Consider the following 22,850-nt stretch of genomic DNA (forward strand, 5'->3'; position numbering starts at 1 on the left):
TTTTTGGAGGTTCCTTAAACATTTTTAAACATCTTCAGTTGTCATTTAATCATCATACATATTTTGGGGGTACAATGTAGTAGTTTAATACATGTACACAAAACATGCTGATAAAATCAGAATAATTTATATTTCCACATCTTTATCATTATTTTGTGTTTGGAGTTTCAAGTGTGTCTCCTCTAGACATTAATAAAGTATATAATAGATGGTTGTGAACTATAACTGCCCCCTCATTGCTATGCTGTGGAACCCTAGAACTTACTTCTTCCGTCTGTGTTTGGGTTAGCCGAAATCCAGCCTCCCTCCAGCCCTCCTCCCTGCCACCTCCCAAGGCTGGAGTCATTACTATTACTCATTTTGAATGATCTTTTTTATTTTTTAGCTTTAGCTTTCACATATGAGAGAGAACATGCAGTACCCATCTTTCTGCATCTGACTTATTTTACTTGATTGCCTCTGTAGTATCCATTTTGCTGCAAATGATAAGATATGATTCTTTTTGGATGGCCGAGTAATATGTCATTGGGTCTGACATTCCATGTCTCCTTTACTCGAGTTATTAAAAAAACATTCAGATGCTTCATCTATCCTGGACATGAACTAAGGACAATCAGACGAAGCCTGGCCTTAATGGCAAGAGGTGGCGCTCTGGAATCATGAGCGCCATGATGAGCTAATAACTCTTAGTGAGAAAATGACCCAATGGCGGCCATTCCTATGGTGGAAGAGGCTGTGGCGGGGCCGAGTCAGATTGGGCCACACCTCCTGAATTGTTAGAATCTGCGATACTTTTTCACATTTTATGATCGCTTCTCTGAGGTCACCTTCCTTGTCACCCACATATTCTCTCATACCCAGGACCCCACGATGTCACCGCAGTAGCTCAGCGGAGTTCATTCCTCTCCTTCCAACAGAAGGAGGTGACATCAGAGGTCACCAAGATGCTGCCTCATAGGTTGTGGACACTGGTTAAAGGGATTTAGCTGAAAATCTTTGATAAATAATCTTGCAAATGGAATTCCTTTTAAAACAAGAATATTTCTGTCCTGTTAGTAATAACGCTCCTCTGGGAAGCCTGCAGGTCTGGTCTCCAGGTGGAGAATCCCTTAGGATTACTCTCACAGGGATGGAACAAGCCCCTTCCCTAAGGAAAGAAAGTTCTGCAGCAGATGTGTGATATCAACAGATGGTTCTTCATGAAGGTTCAGCATTTGGGAAGATTAGACTTTCCTGCCTTTGGTCAGGACACCTCTTGGCCTTTTCCTCGTCAACAAATTGGTACATGCCCCCAAAACCTGAACAAATGTACAGCCCCACTATGCTGACGGTCAGAGATGCCGCTTATAGCATGAATGGTGTGGATAAGAGTGTGGCTACGGAGACCCCCCCACCCCCAGTACAACTGCAAGGACAATGGTCAGCCATCTATGTGTTATCTCTTCTGCCAGCTTTCTAGGTCAGTTTTTTCAACGGCTGTCTGACTAGTCCAGGTTTCTACTTCTTGAATTTGCTTTAAGCTACATGTTTCTAGGAATTTATCCATTTTTCCCCAAATTTTCAAATCTACTAGCAAAAGAATTCTAACAATCTTGCCTGTTCCTCTGGAGTACTGTAGCTTCGTCACGCCTCATGTTAATTATCTGTGCCTTCTCTTTGTTCTTTGATCAATTGCACCAGAGGTTTGTTGATTTTAATTTGCTTATAAAACATTTGGCTTTGCAGGGTGCCATGGCGCATGAAATCCTGGCGGCTTGGGAGGATCCTGAATTTAAAGCCAGCCTCAGCAAAAGCAAGGTGCTAAGCAACTCAGTGAGACCCTGTCTCTAAATAAAATACAAAATAGGGCTGGGGATGTGGCTCAGTGGACAAGTGCCCCCGAGTTCAACCCTAGTACCCGTCCCCGCAAAAAAAAGTTTGGCTTGTCAATTCTGTCTGAGGAATGTTTATTTTATATTGTATTGGTTTCTATTCTCTACCATTTCTGTAAACTTTCTTTGGGTTGATTATGCTACTTCTAAAAACTTCTTTAGATGAATAAACATTAATCTGACATTTTCTCTATTTTTACAAAACACACATTTAAGGCAGCACTTTCTTCTAAATCTGTTTCATGCACATGTTATGAAATGTAGTATTTTCATTACCGTTTAGTTAACAATGTTTTCTAATTTCCATTATGATGCCTTCTTAGACCTATGTAGGGATTATTTAGAGAAATATGTCTGCATTTCCAAGTACTTGGGGATTTTCTTTTTCTTTTCTTTCTTTTATTGTATGCACTCGGGGACTTTCTATTGTTGATTTTGAGCTTTACTGCATTGTGGTCAGATAATATCCTCTGATCTGATTCCATTCAACTTATTTTGTGCATCAACAATTTTTATAAATGTTCCTACTATACTTTCAAATAATATGTTTTCTTCCATGCCCTGTACATGTTGTTATGGCTTAGAGGTGAGGTGTCCCCCAAAAGCTCATGTGTGAGACAATTCAAGAAGTTTAGGGGACAAATGATTGGGTTCTGAAAACCTTAACCCAATCAATGAATTAATCCCCTTATAGAGATTAACTGGGTGGTAACTGTAGGCAGGTGGGGAGTGGCTGGAGGAGGTGGGTCACTGGAGGTGGCTTGGGGTTTAAATGGTGTGAGCGGAGCTCAGTCACTCTCTGATTCCTGGTGCGGTGTCTTGAGCCCCTTCCGTTCACCACATCTTTCCACCATGCTGTGCCTCACCTCTAGCCCCGAGGAATGGAGTCGGCCCTCTGTGGACTGAGACCTCTGAAACCAGGAGCCCCCTGGTTTAAATGTCTCCTTCTACACACTGTTCTTGACAGGTCTTCTGGTCCCGGTAGTGGAAAGTTGACTAAAACACAGATCGATTACTACAAGGCCTTTTCCTCCTTGATTAGACCTGTACAAATACTTTGTCTTTACTAATAAAATAGTATACATATTTGTTCTATCAATTTCAGAAAGAGACGTAAAAGAAACTAACCTATGGATCGTAGATTTTCTTATCTATTTAATTATCAACTTCTACTTTATATAATTTTTTGACATTATCTTAATACATAGAAATGCAAAATCATTATTTTGCTGGGGAGTTGAAGCTTTTATAAAATGGCCCTCTTTATTTTCCAGTTAGGCTTTTTGCCATAAATGCTATTTTGACTAATATGAATATGGCTTTGCCGCCTTCTTTCTGCCCAGGGCTCACAAGGTGTATTTTTGTTCTTTCACCATCCTTAATTTTCTGAACCCTTGTACTGAAGATTCATATACTTACAGTTTTAGGAATGCACTCTGGCCGCCTTACTGAGGTGGGAAAATTCATCGGTCCGTTTGTCCTCGCAGTGATCACTGATATATCAGTCAAAATAAGTCTACCCTCTTTGGTCTGTTTTCTCAGTCTCCACTCTTGTCTTCTCTTGGATTAACTGACTGTTTGCATGGTTCCCATCACAAGTTTGGAAGCCTTGCCTTTTGTTTCTGTTCTGGCAGTGGTTACCCGGCAGAGTGGGCACGTTCTATCGCAGGACCATGCATGGACCTTAGAACACTTGGATCCCCTTTGCGACACTATTACTTCCTTGGCCTTGAGTCCTTCTTGCATCCAGGACTTCCACCAGGAAGTTCCTTCTGCCAAAGGCAGCTTCCTGCAGAATCTGCTTTCCTGGGGTCCAACGGTGGCAAACTCAGGTTTCCTTGGTTTGAAGATGCCTTTATTTCTCCTTCATTCCTGATCCCTGTCTTTCCTGGGCTCAGAGGTCTAGGCTGACAGTCATTTTTCTAATAATATCCTGAAGCCATTATTGCATGGTGCTGTGGGTTCTGTCCTGTTGGGAAGTCCGCCATCAGTATTTTGTTCCTTCAGAAGCAATTTCTTCTGCTGACTGATTTTAGGATTGTTAGTTTGGGCTTTGGTTTTCTGCAGTTTTATACTATATGGATGGATTGCCTTTTATTTAGTCTTCTTGGGATTCATTGGGTTTTTAAATCTGTGGATTGGGACATCTTTGTTTTTTTAATTCAATTCCAGAAAAATGTTTTCAACTAAAAAAAAAACAAAAAAACAAAAAACCCTCTTTCAGGCTGGGGCATGGCTCAGTCACACAGTGTGTGCTTAGCATTTGTAAGGCCCTGGGTTTGATCCCCGGCACACGCACTCTTTCTAGTGCACACAGAGTTGCGTATTTATCCCCACAGTCCAGATGCAGAGCTGTACAGGACATCCGCCCCCAAATTTCCTCAAGTAGTTAAATCTTCCGCCCGTATTTAACCCCTGGCGTCCACGGATCTCTGTTCCGACAGCCTTGCCTCTTCAAGGTCGTATCAAGGGTGTTTTGGTTGGCTTTTTTGCTGCTGTGACCAAACACCTGACAAGAACCATTTCAGTGGAGGAAAAGTTCATCTGGGGGCTCACGGTTTTGGAGGCCTCAGTCCACACACAGTTCCTCAGTTCCTTTTCCTCAGGGCTCAAGTGACATCATGGCAGAAGAGTGTGGTGGAAGAAAGCAGTTCAAGACATCACACCAGGAAGCAGAGAGAGTTCCACTCAGCAAGGACAAAATAGAGCTTTTGGGGGACACCTCGTATCTAAACCAGAACAGAGTAAGTCATACAGTATATGACCTTTCGATTCTGGCTTCTTTCACTTAGAGATTCATGCAGTATTTCCATGTCTCCCCATAGTTTGTTCCTCTTCACTGCTGAGTTGTATTCCATTGGATGGATACACTGTTTGCTGAACCATCCAACCAGTTGAAGGACATCTGAATTCTTTTCAGTTTTTAGCAATTATGAATAATCTTGCTACTGGCTTCTGTGTAACCATGTTTTCACTGCTGTTTGGTAAATATGAGGGAGTGGGATTACTGAGTCATAGGCTAAGTGCATGTACTTTATATGAAATTTGCCAAAATCTTTTCCAGATCGGCTATACCATCTTACATTCCTACCAGCAATGCCTCCTCACCAGCGCTGCTCAGAGGATTTCTTTCAAGATGTTCTAATAGTTGTGTAGCGTGTTTCGTTGCTGTTTCAATTTGCATTACCTAATGACTAGATGTTGAGTGTTTCTTCTTAGATAAAAACATCTTCTAAGATCTGCCCATTTTGTAAATAGGTTTGTTTTATTGTTTTTGAATGTTCTCTCTGATAAGTGGATGCTGATCCATAATGGGGGGAGGTATGGGAAAAAATGGAAGAACTTTGATGGGGAAAAGGGGAAGGAGAGGAGGGGAGTGGGTATGGGGGCAGAAAAGATGGTGGAATGTGATGGACATCATTACCCTAGGTACATGTATGACTGCACACAGGGTGCGACGCTACATCGTTGTACAATCAGAGAAATGAAAAGTTTTGCTGCAATTGTGTACAATGAATCAAAATGCATTCTGCTGTCATATACACCTAATTAAAATAAATAAATACACTTATTTAAAAACAGTAAAAAAAATGAAAGTTGATGACTTCAAATATATGCTGGATGTAAATGTTTCATCAAGTGAGATTTACAAATATTTTCTCCCAGTCTGATTTGTATTTTTATCTTAACAGTATCTTTCTCAGAGCAAAAGTGTCAATTTTGATGAAGTCTCACTTATTGATTTTTTTTTCCTTTTATGGACTGAGGCATCATATCTTGGAACTCTTCCTTAATCTAAAGTCAAAAATATTCTCTCTTAAGCTTTCTTTTAAAGACTTTATAGTTTTACATTTATGTCTAGGATATATTGAGTTAACTTTTTTATAATCAGTGAGGTATCAATCAATGCTCATTTTTTTTACAAATGGGTGTTCAATTGTTCTGGCACCATTTAGTGAATCACCTTTGCAACTTTCTCAAAAATCAACTGATCATTGTCATATGGATCTATTTTTGGACTCTACTTTGTTCTATCTATTTCCATACATCTTATCTTTCTGCTTGATTAGTAGCTTTATAGTAAGTTTGAAATAAGTACTGTGGTGAGTCCTCCAACTTTCTATTTTTCAAAATTGTTTTACCTGTTGAAGTTCTTTCTCTTTTCGTATAAATTTTAGAGTCAGCTTGCCAGTAACTCCTAGAAATCCTGCTGGGATTTTGATTGCTTCATATTTACCCATTTCCTCCCCACTACCCATAGGTTATTTCAAAGCAAAACATCTCACACACTATTTTCATTTCAATCCTATAGAGTTGGCTTCTTCCTAAATAAAAAAAAAAAATCTGAATCTTCATGGAAATAAAAAAATGATTACACTATTACAGTGTGGGGTTATATCTCAGTAGTACAGCATGTACCTAGCATACCCAAAGCCCTAGGTTTGATTCTCACATCTGAAAAATAAAACAAAAAAGAAAAAGAAAAAAGTTACTGATTGATATTCCTACAACAAAGTATCAAACTAACTGTATCCCTGACTTTCATAGCTGACTTGAAAACTGCACTATACCTACATGTACTAACACACCATTTGCAGCTCAATTTGGTGAGAATTAACATTTTAGCAACATGGAGTTTTTCAATCCATAAACATGGTATATCTCTCCATGTATTTAGGTCTTTTTAATTTCTTTAAATAATCATTTGTATCTTTTCAGTATACAAATCCTGCATACATTTTAGTTACATATATACCTAAGTATTTTAAATTTTTGATGCTATTACATATGGTACTTTTCAAGATTTCAATTTTTCAAATGTTCATTGCTAGTATATAGAAATATAACCGATTTTTTATATTATGATTTAATATTTTATGAATATGCTAAACTTAACAGTTTTGGATACTTTGTATATTTTAGATAATCAGGTCATCTGCAAATACAGTTTTATCTCTTCTTTCTATCTCAATGCCTTTAATTTATTTTTCTTGCCTTATTGCACTGGCTGGGTGCCATGTTAGTTTTTATGGTTTCTTGGAACTTCCAGATATTTTCAAACCATACACATCATATTTTATAGTATGCATTTGAAAATTCTGACATCTGATGCTTTTATCATATGAGTTTTCTTGTTCCTGCTATGTATTAGTTTGCTAAGGTAGCTGTACAAAGTACCACAAACTGGGTGACTTAACAGAAACAAATTGTCTCATGGTTCTGGAGCTGAAAAGCCAAAATCAAGGTGGTACTGGCATGTTTGGATCCTTCTGAGGGCTGTGATGGCACATCTGCACCACTTCTGTTAATTAATTTCTAGTAGTATGCTGGCGATCTTTGGTGTTCGTTAGCTTGTAGATGCATCACCCCAATCTTTGCCTTCATGTGCACATTACACTCTCACCATGTACATGTCTGTGTTCAAATTTCCCCTTTTTATTTGGACATTATTCATACTGAATTAGGAACCCACCCTGTTTCAGGATGATCACATCTTAACTAAATACCTAATAAGGTTACATACTGGGCACTTCAGCATGTTGATTCGAGGAGGCCGGATTCAACCCACAGCATGTTGGTTCTTGTTCATGGTGCCCTGTTGCCTATACACCTGGTCATCGCTAACTATATGCTTGTCCTAGTACTGAAAGTATTATGTTCTGTTATAATTTGAAGCCTAGACAGAAGACACTTTCCTTTACAGAAGATGGCTTCTGCAAAGCACCCGGGTTTCTTCCTGGTCTAGGAGTACCATTAACCGAGTTCAAAAGCAGAGTGATGCAAACTCAAGCTGCAAATCCACAAAAGGATTGGTTTAACCATGGTTCACAGATTTTGTGCTCCTTGGGCTCCCAGCTCATTGTAAGGATGGTCTTCTATTAGAGGGTCCACCTTGTATGGGGGCTGCACTTTGTCTTCTGACCCCCTCTCCTATATCCCACCCTATGTAGTTAGGATAGTGAAATTCAAAATTTCCAAGACTGATTAATAAGCTCTGAGAGCAAAAATACTCATTTATCTTTCTGGGTTACCATTTTTCTTTTAATTCTGGCCTCATTATTTCTTACTTTTAAAAACATCATGAATAATGTTCTTATCTATATTTTTAAATTTTTGTGTGTGTGTGTATGTGGTGCTGGGGATTGAACCCAGAGCTTTGTGCATGTGAGGCAAGCCCTCTACCAACTGAGCTATATCCCCAGCCCTATATTTTTAAATTACGGGTGGAAAGGAATGTTGTTACTACCCTAAGCTCATTATTATTATTATTATTATTTTAATATTTTTAGTTGTAGGTGGACACAATACCTTTATTATTTATTTTTATATGGTGCCTCATGCATGCTCAGCAAGTGCTCTACCACTGAACCACAACCCTGTCCTCAAGCTCATCATTATTTGAAAATAAAAGAATAGTTAGTTCCTCCCCTTCTTTTGTAAAATTGATTCTTCATGGTGAGCTCTGTAAGTATTCAATACTAGCATTTATTGATAAGTTTCAGGATAATGACATGTACTTATGGTATTAATGATGCTTATTCAAATGCTATTATTGAAAATAAGGACTGATTCAATCAATGCCCCATAATATGAGAAAATTAAAAACTCCATTTTTTTTTCCCCTCAGGGATAATCTTAAAAACTCACCTTATATTTGGGTTTATTTGGTATCTATTAAAATGTGACAGAGAAGAATGGTTCTAATATAGAATAAGAAGTATCTATGCATCATAGAACATATGAGATAGAGCTTACTAAAATTAGTAAGCTCTAGCTGATAGGATTTCCTATTACTGGAAGCCATTCTTCCCGAACTATATCAAAGAAAATCACTACTGGTATCTTGACTTTGAAGGACAGACAGCTGGAGGCCTTTGTTAATGAGATAAGGGGAATACAGATAGTTACCAGGGAAAGGTACATTGTGGGGAGATCTTTATTTCTTAATGTCAATTTTACAACTCCATCAAGACGTAAATAGCAATATGTGGATAGCAGTGAGCCAATCACATAATTGAGTAACTCCTGGAAGGTGCTCTGAGATGATGAATCATGGGCCTGGAATTTAGCTCAGGAAAGGCCATAATAAACACATCCTGGAGGAGAATAAAAATCACAAGAGAGGGATCAAAGGCTTTCTCTTGATGAGATTATTTTTGATGGATGATGAGGCCATCCGTGCTTTGCAAAGGCTTCTACAGATACCTTTAGATAATTTTAGGTGACAAATAATTCCCTTTGGGCCCCTTTCTTTTGCTTTTAAGTCAAACATGGGGACATACTCACTTCCAGGAAGAGGAAAATGACATGAAAAGCCCCTATGTTTGACAGAGACACAGGGAACACGGCTCCAAGTTTCCTCAGATAACGTGGACGTGCTCCTAGTCAGTGTGGGGACCAAAGGATGTCTGAGCACACGGGGGACTGGCCGCTCTCTCTCATACACAGCCCCGTCTTCAATCGGCTCCTTCCCTTGCCCCAGCACCAAGCAAGGGCCCTTCCCAGGGGAAGCCAGGGCCTTACCTGTGCTGTCCTCCCCGAGGCCTTCTGCAGACTCCCGAAGCTTGATGTCCATGACCCTCGTGGAAATCATGTCCAGCTCACTGAAATCAGACAGAAATTTGTGTTAAAGGAACATATTGAGCAGAAGTTACCAATGAACATAAAGGGAGTGGTGATTGCTCTTGCCCATGGCCTTGCCTGTACACACCCCTACAAAGAGCGCGCACAGGGCAGAGGGCAGTGCAGGCCCCAAACACGCTCACAGCCACGAGATAAGTCACCACATAAGTGTGTCTCTAATTGCTGACCTGAGCAGTTTAATGGAAAACATAACTGAAACAAACGTGTCCCTCATTTACACAATACAGGCTAAGATCCTTTCTTTAAAAAGTGTTTTTGCTCCCACTTTGAGAAGTTATGTTCTTCTTCACGTTTCCTGTAAGGAGTCTGGAAAACAGAATGGAGATCACACATAATCCCACCAACCAAGGATAACCACAATTAATGTTTTAATCTCCTTCCAATGTTTATTTTTACACAAATATTTTATGTACGTGCACACACTAGGACGTTGGACTTTCTGATTTTCTTACTTATATCATCTTAAAAATTCTTGATAAGGGTTATTTTCATGGCTGCATACAGATGATGAAGTTAATAGAGGGCCAACCCCTGCTTCATCTTTACCCCAGCAGCCCCTCTCATGAGATTGTTTCAAAGCAAATCACACCAGACATTATTATCATTTCATCCATATGGATTTGGCATCTTCCTAAAAAATAATAATAAAAAAACCCCTCTGACTCTTCATGGAAATCAAACCAACACTTACCAGACCATATTCCTGCTGCAGGGTACTGAGCTACTGGGCTTGCCTCCTATGGTTGACCTTGAGACAGTGCACTGTCCCTCCAAGTACTGACTCGTCATTTATCTGGACACCTATTTCTAACCAGGAAAGACTGGATCATCACGCTTAAAACAAGAGGTTCAGCTACTTAACCAGTTCACACCTACAACTTGAACATGGAACAAAATGTAAAACGATGAGAGAAATACAAAGACTCAGTAGAGGAAAGGAAACAGAGGCGCGAGCCTGCGCACCAGAGTTGGTGCTAACATTTATGTCTCCTTTAAAGTCAATGTCAAAGTGTCTGCTCTCCCTCCTAGACAATTCCTTAAAAGCTGAACAAAGCTTCACCAGCTTCGGTTCTCAATTTTCATATGATCTGGCTTCACAAAAACGCCTGGTATCATGTCAGCTCTGCCAGAAGCTCTCTTGGAACCTCACCATCTGACTCACGATCATGCTGTCATTATGTATAAAAGGAGGGTGGGACAGAAATAGTCCTTTTTCAAATCCTTGACCAGTGTTTTTAGGCTTTAAAGAAGAGCCTTGTTTTCACTGTGTTCGTTATCAAAGTGACAGAGAGTGCAAACAGCAGCAGCATTATAAGGGTCACAGTTGTGACCTGACACAAAGACCGTAGCTCCTGTAAGATGTCAGTCAGTCAGCAGCCCCCTGATGTCCGAGTGTCTTGCTGCTTGGTGAAACTGTTTGTTGGAGGAGTGGGTGGCTGTCGGTGCATTCAGAGCAGAACATGATGGAGAAGGAAACCCCAGGGGCAGGAAGGAGAGTGAAGACAGCGAGGGTTGGTTAAGAATCACCAGCTACGACCCCGGGTACCATCTGCCAAGGGTGCCACCGAGCTAGAAAGCAAAAGTGCAAGAGCCTTCCGCTGCTTAAATCTGGAGTTAACCACAATGACAGCTGATTTATGCAAATGACTTACTGAGCATGCAGCACTGTTATCTGAATCATCTCATTTGATCCTCGAGGGCTTTGAGGGTTCACACTCTGGAGATGGGAACATACACCATGGTAGACAGTTTATTAACCTGGCCAAGGTAGTGAAGAAGACTGCCGGAAGGCTCACGTTGACTGTGTCCCCAGCACAGGCAGGTGCACAGCAACAGGTGAGACCCAGCTCCTGCAGGTGCTGCCCTAGTAAAGGAGAGAGTCCTAAGTGTCTCCAGAGGAGCTCAAGAGAAGCAGGGAAATCCAAGGGACAGAATCTCCCACTGAAATGGCTCTGCTTGCCAAGTCCAGAGTCAGGTCAGAATTGAGGGTTCAGGGAGGCCCTGGGAAACCCTCCACTGGGTCTGACAGGGTATCTCAGTCCGAGGGAAGGGGTTTGAGTCTGTCATGATGTGTCAACGAACAGGGAAAGGGGAACTCGGGAGAAACCATGATGCTATCTGCAAAATGTCCAGTCCCCTCTGGCAAATAAAACAGCTGAGATTGGGAAGGTAGCGGTGATGAGCAGGGGTGTGTGACAGGTGTGCATGGCCCTCCCTGGCCGAGTATGTGGAGAGCACCCCATTTCCATCCCACCAGCCTAGAGCACGACAGACTTGCTTCTCCCCGAGTTGAATGACGTGGCTGTGATAAAGTCACACAGGGCAGAGGGCTCGGGAGCAGGTAGGGGACAGGGGGAGGTCGAGGGATGTGGGTCCTTCCACCCTCTTCAAGCAGTCTGTCACCAGCAGATGCCACAGTGGCCGGCAGATTCACAGAAGCAGAAGCCACCCATAAATGAAAGACGGCCAGTGGGGTTCAGCCCACAGGGGAAGTTTCAGTACCTGCTCATGTTTCCTGTTCCAAACGTTTTCATGCTCGTACACACATGTGGTTTGGGTGTGAGGTGTCTCCCAGAAGCTCACAGGTGAGACAAAGCAAGAAGGTTCAGAGGAGAAATGATGGGGTTGTGAGGGTCTTAACCCCATCAGTGAATTAATCCCCTGATAGGGATGAACTGGGTGGCAACTGAAGGGGTGGGTGTGGCTGGAGGAGGTGGGCTTTGGGGTATAGATTTGTACCTGGCAGTGGGGTCTCTCTCTCTGCTCACCATGTGAGCTGCTTCCCTCGGCCACACTCTGCCACCATGATGGGCAGCCTCCACTGGAGCCCCAAGGAATGCAGCCGGCCTCCCAGGAACTGAGACCTCGGAAACTGGGAGCCCTCGAGTAAACTCTTCTTCCCTAAGATTGTTCTGGTCAGATCTTTTATTCACAGCAGCGAAAAAGCTGACTAAAACATACCATAATAACATGCAGAGGAACCGCACAAAGACCTGGATGTCAGGATGTCCCCGACATCTACCACTGCCGGGGCTCAGTCCCCTCATGTACAAGAGGGGGATAATGACGCTTGAATTCAGTGGGACCAAAACACAGCACATAGTACTGCGTGGACCACTGCGGCTCAAATCTTCCCAGATGTTCCTGTCCAGGGACAAAGGCATCACCAGAACACAGGACTGACCAGGCTGGCAGCAGGTGAGTGTCAATAGCACAGTCTGCCTGTGCATAGGGTCCGCTTTAAAGCCACCACAAGTCACAGCACTGTTGACCCCGGACGGAGCCTCCTTATCCTGGGAGCGTGATGGACCCACACCACTTCTGGGTAATTGATAAAAACATACTCAAGAGGAAGGTCTGCCCTGTGAGACTGCAGGGCGCAGAGACAGAAAAGGTCCTTTTCAACGTGGGCATGCCAGGTGCAAGTGCCCATGGCGGTGGCAAGGGAACACCGCCTCCGCTGTACCCTTCTGAATGCACGTTCCCTGACCCCAGGAAAAGTCATGGACAAGCGAGAAGGAAACCAGACTCAGAAAGCAAGATGGCAAGGAGCCAAGACCTTGCCCTCCTTTAGCTGCTCCGTCAAGACAGTGCCTCTCATGGGAACTCGAGGTTCGAGTCAGGCCCCCCTCTATGCCCCTCAAATAGCATCTGCCCTCCGCCCTCCTGCCCCTGTTGTTCCGACAGCTCTCCGCACCCCAAAAGGAAAACTTCTTTCTTTCAACTCAACCTGGATGTGAGAGCTCTCTTTGGAGGTTCTGATTAACTCCCAAGGATGCTGAGCCCCTCCAGGCTCCTTTGAAGTGCATGTTCATGCGGCACATTCAGTGTGCAGGTGGGTACCCACAGAACCCAGAGGAGTCTCGATGCGGGGGCCGCCCCATTCCCTCTCTGTCCACAGGGCCTCCCCAGCTTAGGGCAGAGCTTCTACAGAAAAGCCCTACAAAAGTGGGTTCCCATGAAGAATGAGAATAGATCTTAATATGGTGTTTTAAAGACTCCAAGCCACTATATTTACCTACACAATGCAAAGAAAAATACTTGTACGCTAGCTCCACACATCCAAGCGTGGCAATTATGGACGAAAGCTTTGCAGTCCACCCTCCAGGTGGCCCAATTCTGCAGCCTCCTTCGGAGCTCTGTTCAGAGCCCTGTGGATTCTTTCATAACCTTCTCTACCTTTCCTCCCAAACCTGTCATCAAGAGCCTGGGCAGGCAGCTGCAAAAGCTCCTCTCCCTCCCAAGACTGTGGGCTTCCTGGCTGACTATGCCGGTTAGCATCTCTGTCTTCCCAGTGTCTAGGACAGTCTCCAAACAAAGGGCCAGAACTCAACACAAGCAAGACAACTGGTGAACGGAAGGGCTTCTGGGTATTGTGCCCTTGGAGATTTTTGGTTGTATCATGTAGGTATTTTGCTTTTGTGGTGCTGGGCTTGACAAGCAGGGTCGTGAGCATGACAGCCAAGTCCTCTGACACTGAATCACACCCACAAACCTCCTTTGAGATTTTTGAATACCAATTCATCTAACTTCTCTTTCTGGAGAAAGGTCCAGAAAGAGTCACCTTTAGGTCCTCTTTCCCTCATCCAGAGGAGGTGATCTACTCTGCGTAAGGTCGGCCTTAGGCAAGACTAGGTTTTAACATAAGCCCACTGAGGGCTGAGGCTATAGCTCAGTGGCAGAGCGCTTGCCTAGCACATGTGAGGCACTGGGTTTGATCCTTAGCACCACATGAAAATCCACAAATAAAATAAAGGCTTTCTGTCCATCTACAAATACAATAATATATTTTTTAAATAAAAAGAACTGTAAAAGCCTACTTAAATGTGGTGTCCTCCTACCTCCCTTTCCAGCCTTCCTGCCTCCCCCTCTTCCACAGGAGGCTTCTGCTTCTGTCCTGCATCACCTTCTCCTTGGTCTCCACACTCACCGTCTTTTAGGTCACCATCAGCAACGGTATCATTCTCTCAGGGGCAACTGTGTTTTAAGCAGAAAACTCCAATGAAAGAAAATGACTGCCAACACGAATCCTGAACTCTGAAAAAATATCCTTCACATTTAAAGGTGGGTTACGTACGCTTCTGGTAATGGTGGAGTAGTCTATAACATAGCCTTTTATGGATAATTTTTTTAAAAATATTTAGTTTTTAGCTTTAGATGGACACAATATCTTTATTTTACATTTGTGTTGTGCTGAGGATCGAACCCAGTGTCTCATGCATGCCAGGCGAGTGCTCTACCACTGAGCCACAACCCCAGCCCCTTTTATGGATAATAATGATAAACTATAGACAAAATATTATAAATAATAATTTGAAGGCAGAAATGATCAACCAAAAGTGGGCAGAAATCCAGAACAGCATTGACCTTGAAAGAAGGGAAGTGTGGTAGGAGAGATCTGTCTGTGTAGGGTTTCTGACCTGGGAAACCTCACCCATCAGTGTATTATTGGGGCCGGGGGGGGGGGGTGCTGGAGCACACGCAAGAGTCAAAGGATGGAGTTTAGGATTCCAGAGCAGATGGAGAGTCTCAGGAAAGAGAGAGCCTCAGAGAGAGGAGCACCAAAATCTGCACATGTAAACTCCTAATTCTTGGCTTCTCAGAATTAAGCGCATGTGTGGAGATCCCGAGGGACCAGGCTGAAGGCAACAGCTATCACACTGAAGAAGAGGAGCGAGACTTCTGCACAGCCCGCTGCAGGAGAGACAGCTCACAATTCGAGTCCAATCAAGTTGACAGCCTGCTAGAATAGAAGCAGCCATCGTGAGGAGAACATAAGATCCCAGAGTTCCTACAGCGTACCATTCACAATGCCTACTGTCAAATGAACATGTCCTAATTAGGTACAGAAACAGGGAAATGTGACCCGTAGTCAAGGAAGTTATTCAAAAGGGAATGATCCTGAGTAACTAAATACTTAAGTAACAAAGACCTTAAAGAAGATACTGAATATATATATATATTTGAGGACTTAAAAATATGGTTGTAATGAATAAAGAGGAAGAAGAAGTTCAAACTGAGAAAGAAACAAATGGGAATCTTAAAGAAAAGTGTAATCTCTGAAACAAAATATTCTCTGATGGACTTAACATTAAAGACATAGAAGGAAATGATCAAGTTAAAGATGAACAGAAACAATTCAATTTGAAGAGTAGAGAGAAATAAACACCATGGGGGAAGTAAACGTGAACAGAGCCTCAGTGGCCAGTGGTACGATATTAACTGATCTAACGTATGTGTAATTAGTTCTGGAAGCAGGAGAAAGATGGGAGGGATGGAGAGAGAGAGAGGCAGAAAAAAACATTTGAAAAACTGTTGAATAAAAATGTCCAGAAAATGATGGTGGCAAAGAATGTTATAGATCCAAGAATCTCAAAAAACACTAAGAAAATCATACCAATCACATGGAGGCAGAGCATAGACCTCAGAGTAATTAACGTGGGGCACAACCTAGTGTACGAAAACCAACAATGGAGTAAATCTTGGCAACAGCCAGAGGAAAATGATATATCATACACATTCAAATAATAATATGAATGACCAACAAGGGATCAGAGAAAGCAATGGAGTAACTTCTCTAAAGCACTGAAAACAAAACACAGCAACAACAACATAAAAACAACAACAGAAACTCAAGAGCAGCAACCCAGTTTTTATATCCAGAAAAAATGATCCTTCAATAATGAAGGCAGGGCTGGGGTTGTGGCTCAGAGCTAGAGTGCTTGCCTAGCATGTATGAGGCACTGGGTTGCCACAGTCTGGCTGGGCAAAAATCACCGAGCCACCACAAAGCACTTGTAAGTTCAAACAGGAAACTTTATTGCCTGAACTCCAACAGCACTCCACGCACACTCCCCGGGAACTCTGAACACCCACCCACCCATGTGGCCCCTCACAAACTGGAACTCCCTCCACTGGAAGTTCATCAACCAATGCAAACTCCCCAGGAATCCCAGGAGAACTCCAAAGTATCGGGTGCCCAAGGCGGACAGCAGGGGTCTATATACAATTGAATCTGGCAAAATGCCAGGGGCCATTCCGACTCCGCTGTGATTCTCAACACTGGGTTAAATCCTCAGCACCGAATAAAAATAAAATAAAGGTATTGTGTCCACCTAAAACGAAAAAATAAATGTTTAAAAAAATAACAAAGGCAAAGATACAGACATTTTTAGAAAATTAAAAAGTGTAAGAATTTGTTACAGGAAATGCAAAAAGAAGTTCTTTAGATGAAAGAAAATGACATCAGAATGAAGTTGAAAGCTATGGTAAGAATGGAACTCACTGGATGAGATAAATGTGTGTAAATAAAAAAGTGCTTTCCTTCTCTAAATTTATTTAAAGGCATATGACAATTTCAAGAAAAATTTTAGGTGGGCGTGGTGGCAAATGCCTGTAATCCCAGGGGCTTGGCAGGCTGAGGCAGGAGGATCTCAAGTTCAAGACCAGCCTCAGTAACTGAGTGATATCCTTTCTCTAAATAAAATACTTCAAGGGCTGGGGACATGGCTCAGTGGTTAAGCAATCTTGTGTTCAATTTCCGGTACCAAAAGAAAAATTTAATATCATTAATTTACAATGTGTGTTGACAATAGCATAAAGATGGGGGCTGTAAATAGGGCTATATTTTCACAAGGTTCTTGCAATTTCCACGAAGCTGTACAACACTAACTCTAAAGACACAGCAGCAACTTAAGAGTGAATATTGTGATCCTAGAGAAAACACTACAAAGAGAAAGTTCAACTAAAAATCCAGAAGATAATTTACAGTGGAACAATAAAAAATTTATTTAGGAGGAGGGAAGATGCTGGATTAGAGAAAAGGGTGCAAATCTCAGCAGTCACTCAACACCGAACTTAGCAGGGAGAAGGCTTTTCAGTGAGGTGGGTAAAATTAACCTAAACTGTTAAAAAAATAAAATAAAATGAAAAAGTCATTGAAGTCAGAAACACAAACATAACAAAAATTCATTACAGAAGCACCATGTGGGCGGGATAGCAAAGGGCAGGGACGGTGCAAAGCATGTAGTCCCATCACCTCCACTGCCTGCAACACCCACCCTCAGCCCTGTGCTTAATAAATTATAATCCCACAAAATAATAAGAATTATATAGCTTATGGAATTTGTACTCCTGTGATTATTCATATCGTGGTTGATATGGTAGGCACGTGATGTTGATGCCTGATCTAGACCACAGTTTTGTATCACTGGTACTGATGTTAAACGTGGATCCCACCATTTTTATATGGGTGACAATTATTGTTATAGATGTCAAAGTAGACACTGGACATTTATCTCAAAACTAAACATCTGTGGCTGATACTAGTGCTACTCATGGCTCCCACTCCTCCAAGAGGGGTTAGAAGGTGGATTGAGACACTTCAAGATTACAGAGTAGAGGTCCTGCTGCTGAGCAATACTCCCACCTCAACCAAGCAACAGTGAACCTCACTCCACACATGATCAACCCCACCTGAGCCTAGAACTGGAGAAACAAAAAACACAAACCAATAATCAGGCCCCAAGGAGGGGAAACCAAATGGGAACTTAAGGTTCTACCCCTCTACACCTACCATATACCAAAAATAGAAAAAAGAAAAATACACATAAGGACACACATACAAAAGAGGAAAATGAATCCATCTCAATTGCTATGCAAGTCCAGGACCTCTGAAATATGAGGAAGCAGGTAAATAAATCTCCTGGCAAGATTCACAATCTCCCAACAAAGGACCCCACAGATATGAAAAGGATGAAATTCCAGGGGAAGATTTCAAAAACATGATCATCAAAATGTTCAATGAACTAAAAGAAGATCTAAGAAATGATTTAAGAGAGCAAATACAAGAGATGAAAGACCATTTCAACAAAGAAAGAGAAATGCTGAAAAGAAACCAATAAGGATTCTTGAAAACAAAAGACAAATAATCCAATTAAAAATTCACTTGAAAGCATCACCAACAAATTAGGTTGTGTCAAAAATAGAACTTCAATGCTTGAATACAGAACCTCAGGCCTTAAAGACAGAATACATAAATTTGAGTACACAGAATACAATAAAGGAAAAAATTAGAGCATGATGAGAACATACAAGAACTCTGAGATAACATCAAGAGACAGAAACTGAGGGTCACTGGGAAAGAAGAGAACATGGAGATATAAGCTGAAGGCACTAAGAATAGTTTCAATGAGATAGTCATAGAAAACTTTCCCATTATCAGAAAGGAGTTAGACATCCACATGCAGGAGGCACACAGGACCCTACAGAGGCCCAACCAGATGAGAAGATATTTAATAATCAAAATGCCTGACATAATAATGAAAGAATAGTAAAGGCTGCAAAAGAGAAACATCAGATCATATTTAGAGGCAAACCAATAAGGCTCACTCCTGACTTCTCAACTCAAGACAATAAAAGTAAGAGAGCCTGGAATGAGATATTCCAAGTTCTAAAAGAAAACAATTGCCAACCAAGATTGCTACACCCAGCAAATTTCTCCTTCATATTTGATGGACATATAAAAACTTTCATGACAAGGATAAACTAAAAAGAATTTATGACAACAAAGCCAATACCACAACAAATTCTCAAAGATAAACTGCAGACAGAGGAACCCAAAAACAAATCCCCAAACTCCCAAGTAGATGATCAATAGAAGACTAATCATCTAATGGAAAATAAAGACAAAATTAAACACAATAAAAAAATCAAAATGTCAGTAAACCATAAACACATATCCATAATAACATTGAATTTAAATGGTCCCAATTCCTCAATTAAAAGATACAGATTATCAGAATGAATCAAAAAACAAGACCCAACTATGTGCTGTCTGCAAGAGACTCATCTCATAGGTAAAGACTCACACAGACTGAAAGTAAAAGAACAGGGAAAAAAATCCATGCAAATGGAGTCTGTAAACAAGCTGAATTAGCTATTCTTATATCTGACAAAGTTGATTTCAAGCAAAAATTAATCAGAAGTGACAAAGTATATCCTAGTAAAGGGAACAATCCAACAAGAAGATATAGTGACAGTAAATATATATGCTCCAAATATCAGCACATTCAAAAATATCCCTTGACATTAAATCCCAGATAGACCCCAATAACCATAATACTGTGTGACTTCAACACACCTGTATCCCCAGTAGAAAGATCATCAAATCATAAAATCAATAAAGATATATCCAACCTAAATGATACTGTAAATCAAGTTGACCTAGTAGATATCTGTGGAATATTTCACTGCAAAATAGCAATATTTACCTCATTTTTAGCAGCTCATGGAATCCTACCTAAAATAGACCATATTCTAGGTCACAATGTTAGTCTTAGCAAATAAAAAAATAGAATCCCATGCATCCTGTTGGACTATAATGGAATGAAACTAGAAATCAACAGCAAGAAAAATAATACAAACCACATAAATACATGGAGATTAAATAATATTCTTTTAAATAAAGAATGGATCAAAGAAGAAATGAGATAAATCAAGAAATTGTTAAAAAGAAATGAAAACAATGATACAACATATCAAAATCTCTGCGACAGTATGAAAGCAATACTAACAGGAAGATTTAGAGTATTAAATGCCTACATCAAAAATATAGAGACATTCCAAATAAATAAACTTATGCTCCACCTCAAAGAAAAACTAAAGTCTAACACAATAGAAGACCAAAAATAGAGCTGGAGTTGTGACTCAGTGGTAGAGCACTTGCCTAGCAATGCCAGGCCCTGGGTTCGATCCTCAGCACCATATATAAATAAATTAAAATAAAGATATTGTGTCCAACTAAAAAATAAATATTTCAAAAAGATAAAATAACAAAATCATGTTATATGCATATATAAATTTACTAAAGGGAATCTCCTTTATGTATAGGTAGAAAATGCCAACCAAAACTAAATGAAAGGAAGTGAAAGGAAGATCAGTAGAGGAGAGAGAAAAGTGGGAGGAAGAGGGAAGAAAGGGAGAGGTGGAATGGGGATTAAAATTCAATTCCTTGTAAGTGTAATTATGGCAAAAGGAATCCAGATATGTATTTATATGTATAAATATAATGCTCTAATTAGAAAAAAACCCTTAATTGACCTAAAATAAGGCATAATAAAAAGAACAAAGAAAAATAGATGAAGCCCAGAGGGGGGAAATGGCAAAATTATAAATACAAATATAAAATTTAAAAATACATAAAGCTTTGAAAAGAAAATATCTTCTTGACCTTGGGATAAACAAATGTATTAGACATGTTTTAAAAACCCATTGGAAAAAAACATAATTTGCACTTCATCAAAATGAAATACTTCTGGTCATTAAAATATAACAGAAAAAAATGAATAGGGATATCATGGGGAGGGAGAAAATATTTGTAAAACAACAACACAATCTGAAACAAACTTGTATCCATCATATTTGAAGAATTCCTAGGAACCAATAAGTGAAAATCAAACAGTTTTCCTCTTCCAAAACTGGGCAAATAATTTGATCATACATACTCAAAAGAAAATATAACAGTGGCCAATACTGATATGACACATGAAAAAAAATCTAGTCATAAGAAAATATCAAACAAATCCAGATGAGAGATGGTCTGTAAGATAATAATTCTGTGCTGTCAGAATCATGTCAAGGTCAAGGGGGAAAGTTAAGAGACCATTCCAGAGTAGAGGCAACATGCACTTCAGGACTCCTGAATGAGGAACTGCTACAAAGGCCATTATTTGGATAAATGACAAAGGTTGAATATGAACTGTGAATTCAACAGCAACATGTCAATTTGAAATTTCCCAATTTTGATGATTATAACTATGGTACTTAAAAGTATGTTTTTGTCCTTAAGAAATGTACATGTGATTTCTCTAGCTCACTGCAAATGGTCTAAAAAAAATAAAATGATGTGAGCATACAGGCAAAAAAAAAATTCAGAGAAACAAAGAACACATGGGGCAAAATGAGAAAAACTGGAGAATCTGGCCAAAGATTATATGGAGAATCCCTGATACTATGTGAGTTTTCTGTAGTTTTGGTTTCATATCAAATACAAGATTATTAAAAAAAAAAAAAACAACAACAATACTTAGAAAAGAGGAGAGGCAGGAATTTCAAGATGGCAATGGAAGGAGCTTGGTGAAACCACCCCAAATGAAAGGAAAGCCTGACTCAGAGAGAGGACACGCCATCGAAACTGCCCATGCGAGGGCAGAGGCATGACTAGCAGACAAAGCCTCCAAACCAGCACCAGGTGTGCTCCAAAAAATATGGAAAGTCATATGTAAATAACTAAAAGAAGGCATGATCACAATGGCTCACTAAAGAGAGGATGTGACTAAGAGGGTAGAGACTGAAAATGAACAAGCTGAAAATTCTGGAGTTGAAAAATTCCATAATGAAAAGGAAAAATATTTCCCGGGGGTTCCCTAGGGGGCAGAATAAAGAACTATCAAATTTGAAAACAGATCAACCAAAAGTATGCAATCTTTCTTTCTTTACTTTTATTTTTAAAAATTTGTTCTAATTAGGTATACATGACGGTAGAGTGCATTTTTGCAATCTTAAGAGAAAATTAAATGAACAGACATTTGGGACATCTTTAAGTATTCTGGTATTCAAAATGAGAGTTTGAGAAGGAAAGAGAAGACTTCCTGGAGAAAATATTTGAGTATAATGGTTAAAAACTTCTCAAATGAAAAACAATAATCTACACACCTAACAAACTCAACAATGTCCACGTAAAAAATGGGAAGAGATCTGCACCAGGAATATCGTTGTCTAAATGCGAAAGCCAACGACAAGGAGAAAAACTTGAAAGCAGCAAGAGGAGGAAGACATACCATGTACATGGGCATCACATTGACAGCTAACTTCCCATCAGAAACAGTGGCAGGTGGAAGGCAGTGGAATGTTGTATTTAAGGACCCAAAAGGAAATACTGTCACCCAATAATCCTACATCCAACAAAGCTGTCTCTCAATAAAAATAATTTTGCAGGAAATTATTAAAGAAAATATCATTGACTATTTCTTCTCTTTTTAAAATTGATATGAAAGGCAACTGCGTAAGACAATATTCAGAAATTGCAATATTGGGACTACAACATATAGAAAAGTAATATATTTGACAATCACAAAAAAAAGGGGGAGTTAGGAATGAAACTAATATACTGTGAATTTTTTAAAACTTCGTATTTTTCTGGTAGCTCCACATCCCTCCCCACAAATAGCCTGTGAATATCCAGCCCAGGTGACCAAGTGTACCAGTGTGGTAAGACTTGTCCCCGAAACAAGTTCTCCTTCTTGCCATCTCCTGACTGTGACTTTGTGACATTCA

The 22,850-nt window shown here is 40.5% G+C and overlaps 1 protein-coding gene across 14 annotated transcripts in view; it reads right to left on the reverse strand.

Annotated features, from left to right (window-relative positions):
- The window catches only part of Tsga10 (testis specific 10), a 291,349-nt gene that overhangs the window by 39,523 nt on the left and 228,976 nt on the right, over positions 1 to 22,850 (reverse strand). For all 14 annotated transcript variants that reach the window (XM_078028531.1, XM_078028528.1, XM_078028529.1 and 11 more), the window contains one exon: positions 9,396 to 9,475. In XM_078028531.1, the coding sequence (XP_077884657.1) occupies positions 9,396 to 9,475 (80 nt within the window). The remainder of the gene's footprint in view (positions 1 to 9,395; positions 9,476 to 22,850) is intronic.

This window comes from Ictidomys tridecemlineatus, chromosome 12, assembly GCF_052094955.1.
Source record: "Ictidomys tridecemlineatus isolate mIctTri1 chromosome 12, mIctTri1.hap1, whole genome shotgun sequence".
Classification (NCBI taxonomy): Eukaryota; Metazoa; Chordata; class Mammalia; order Rodentia; family Sciuridae; genus Ictidomys; species Ictidomys tridecemlineatus.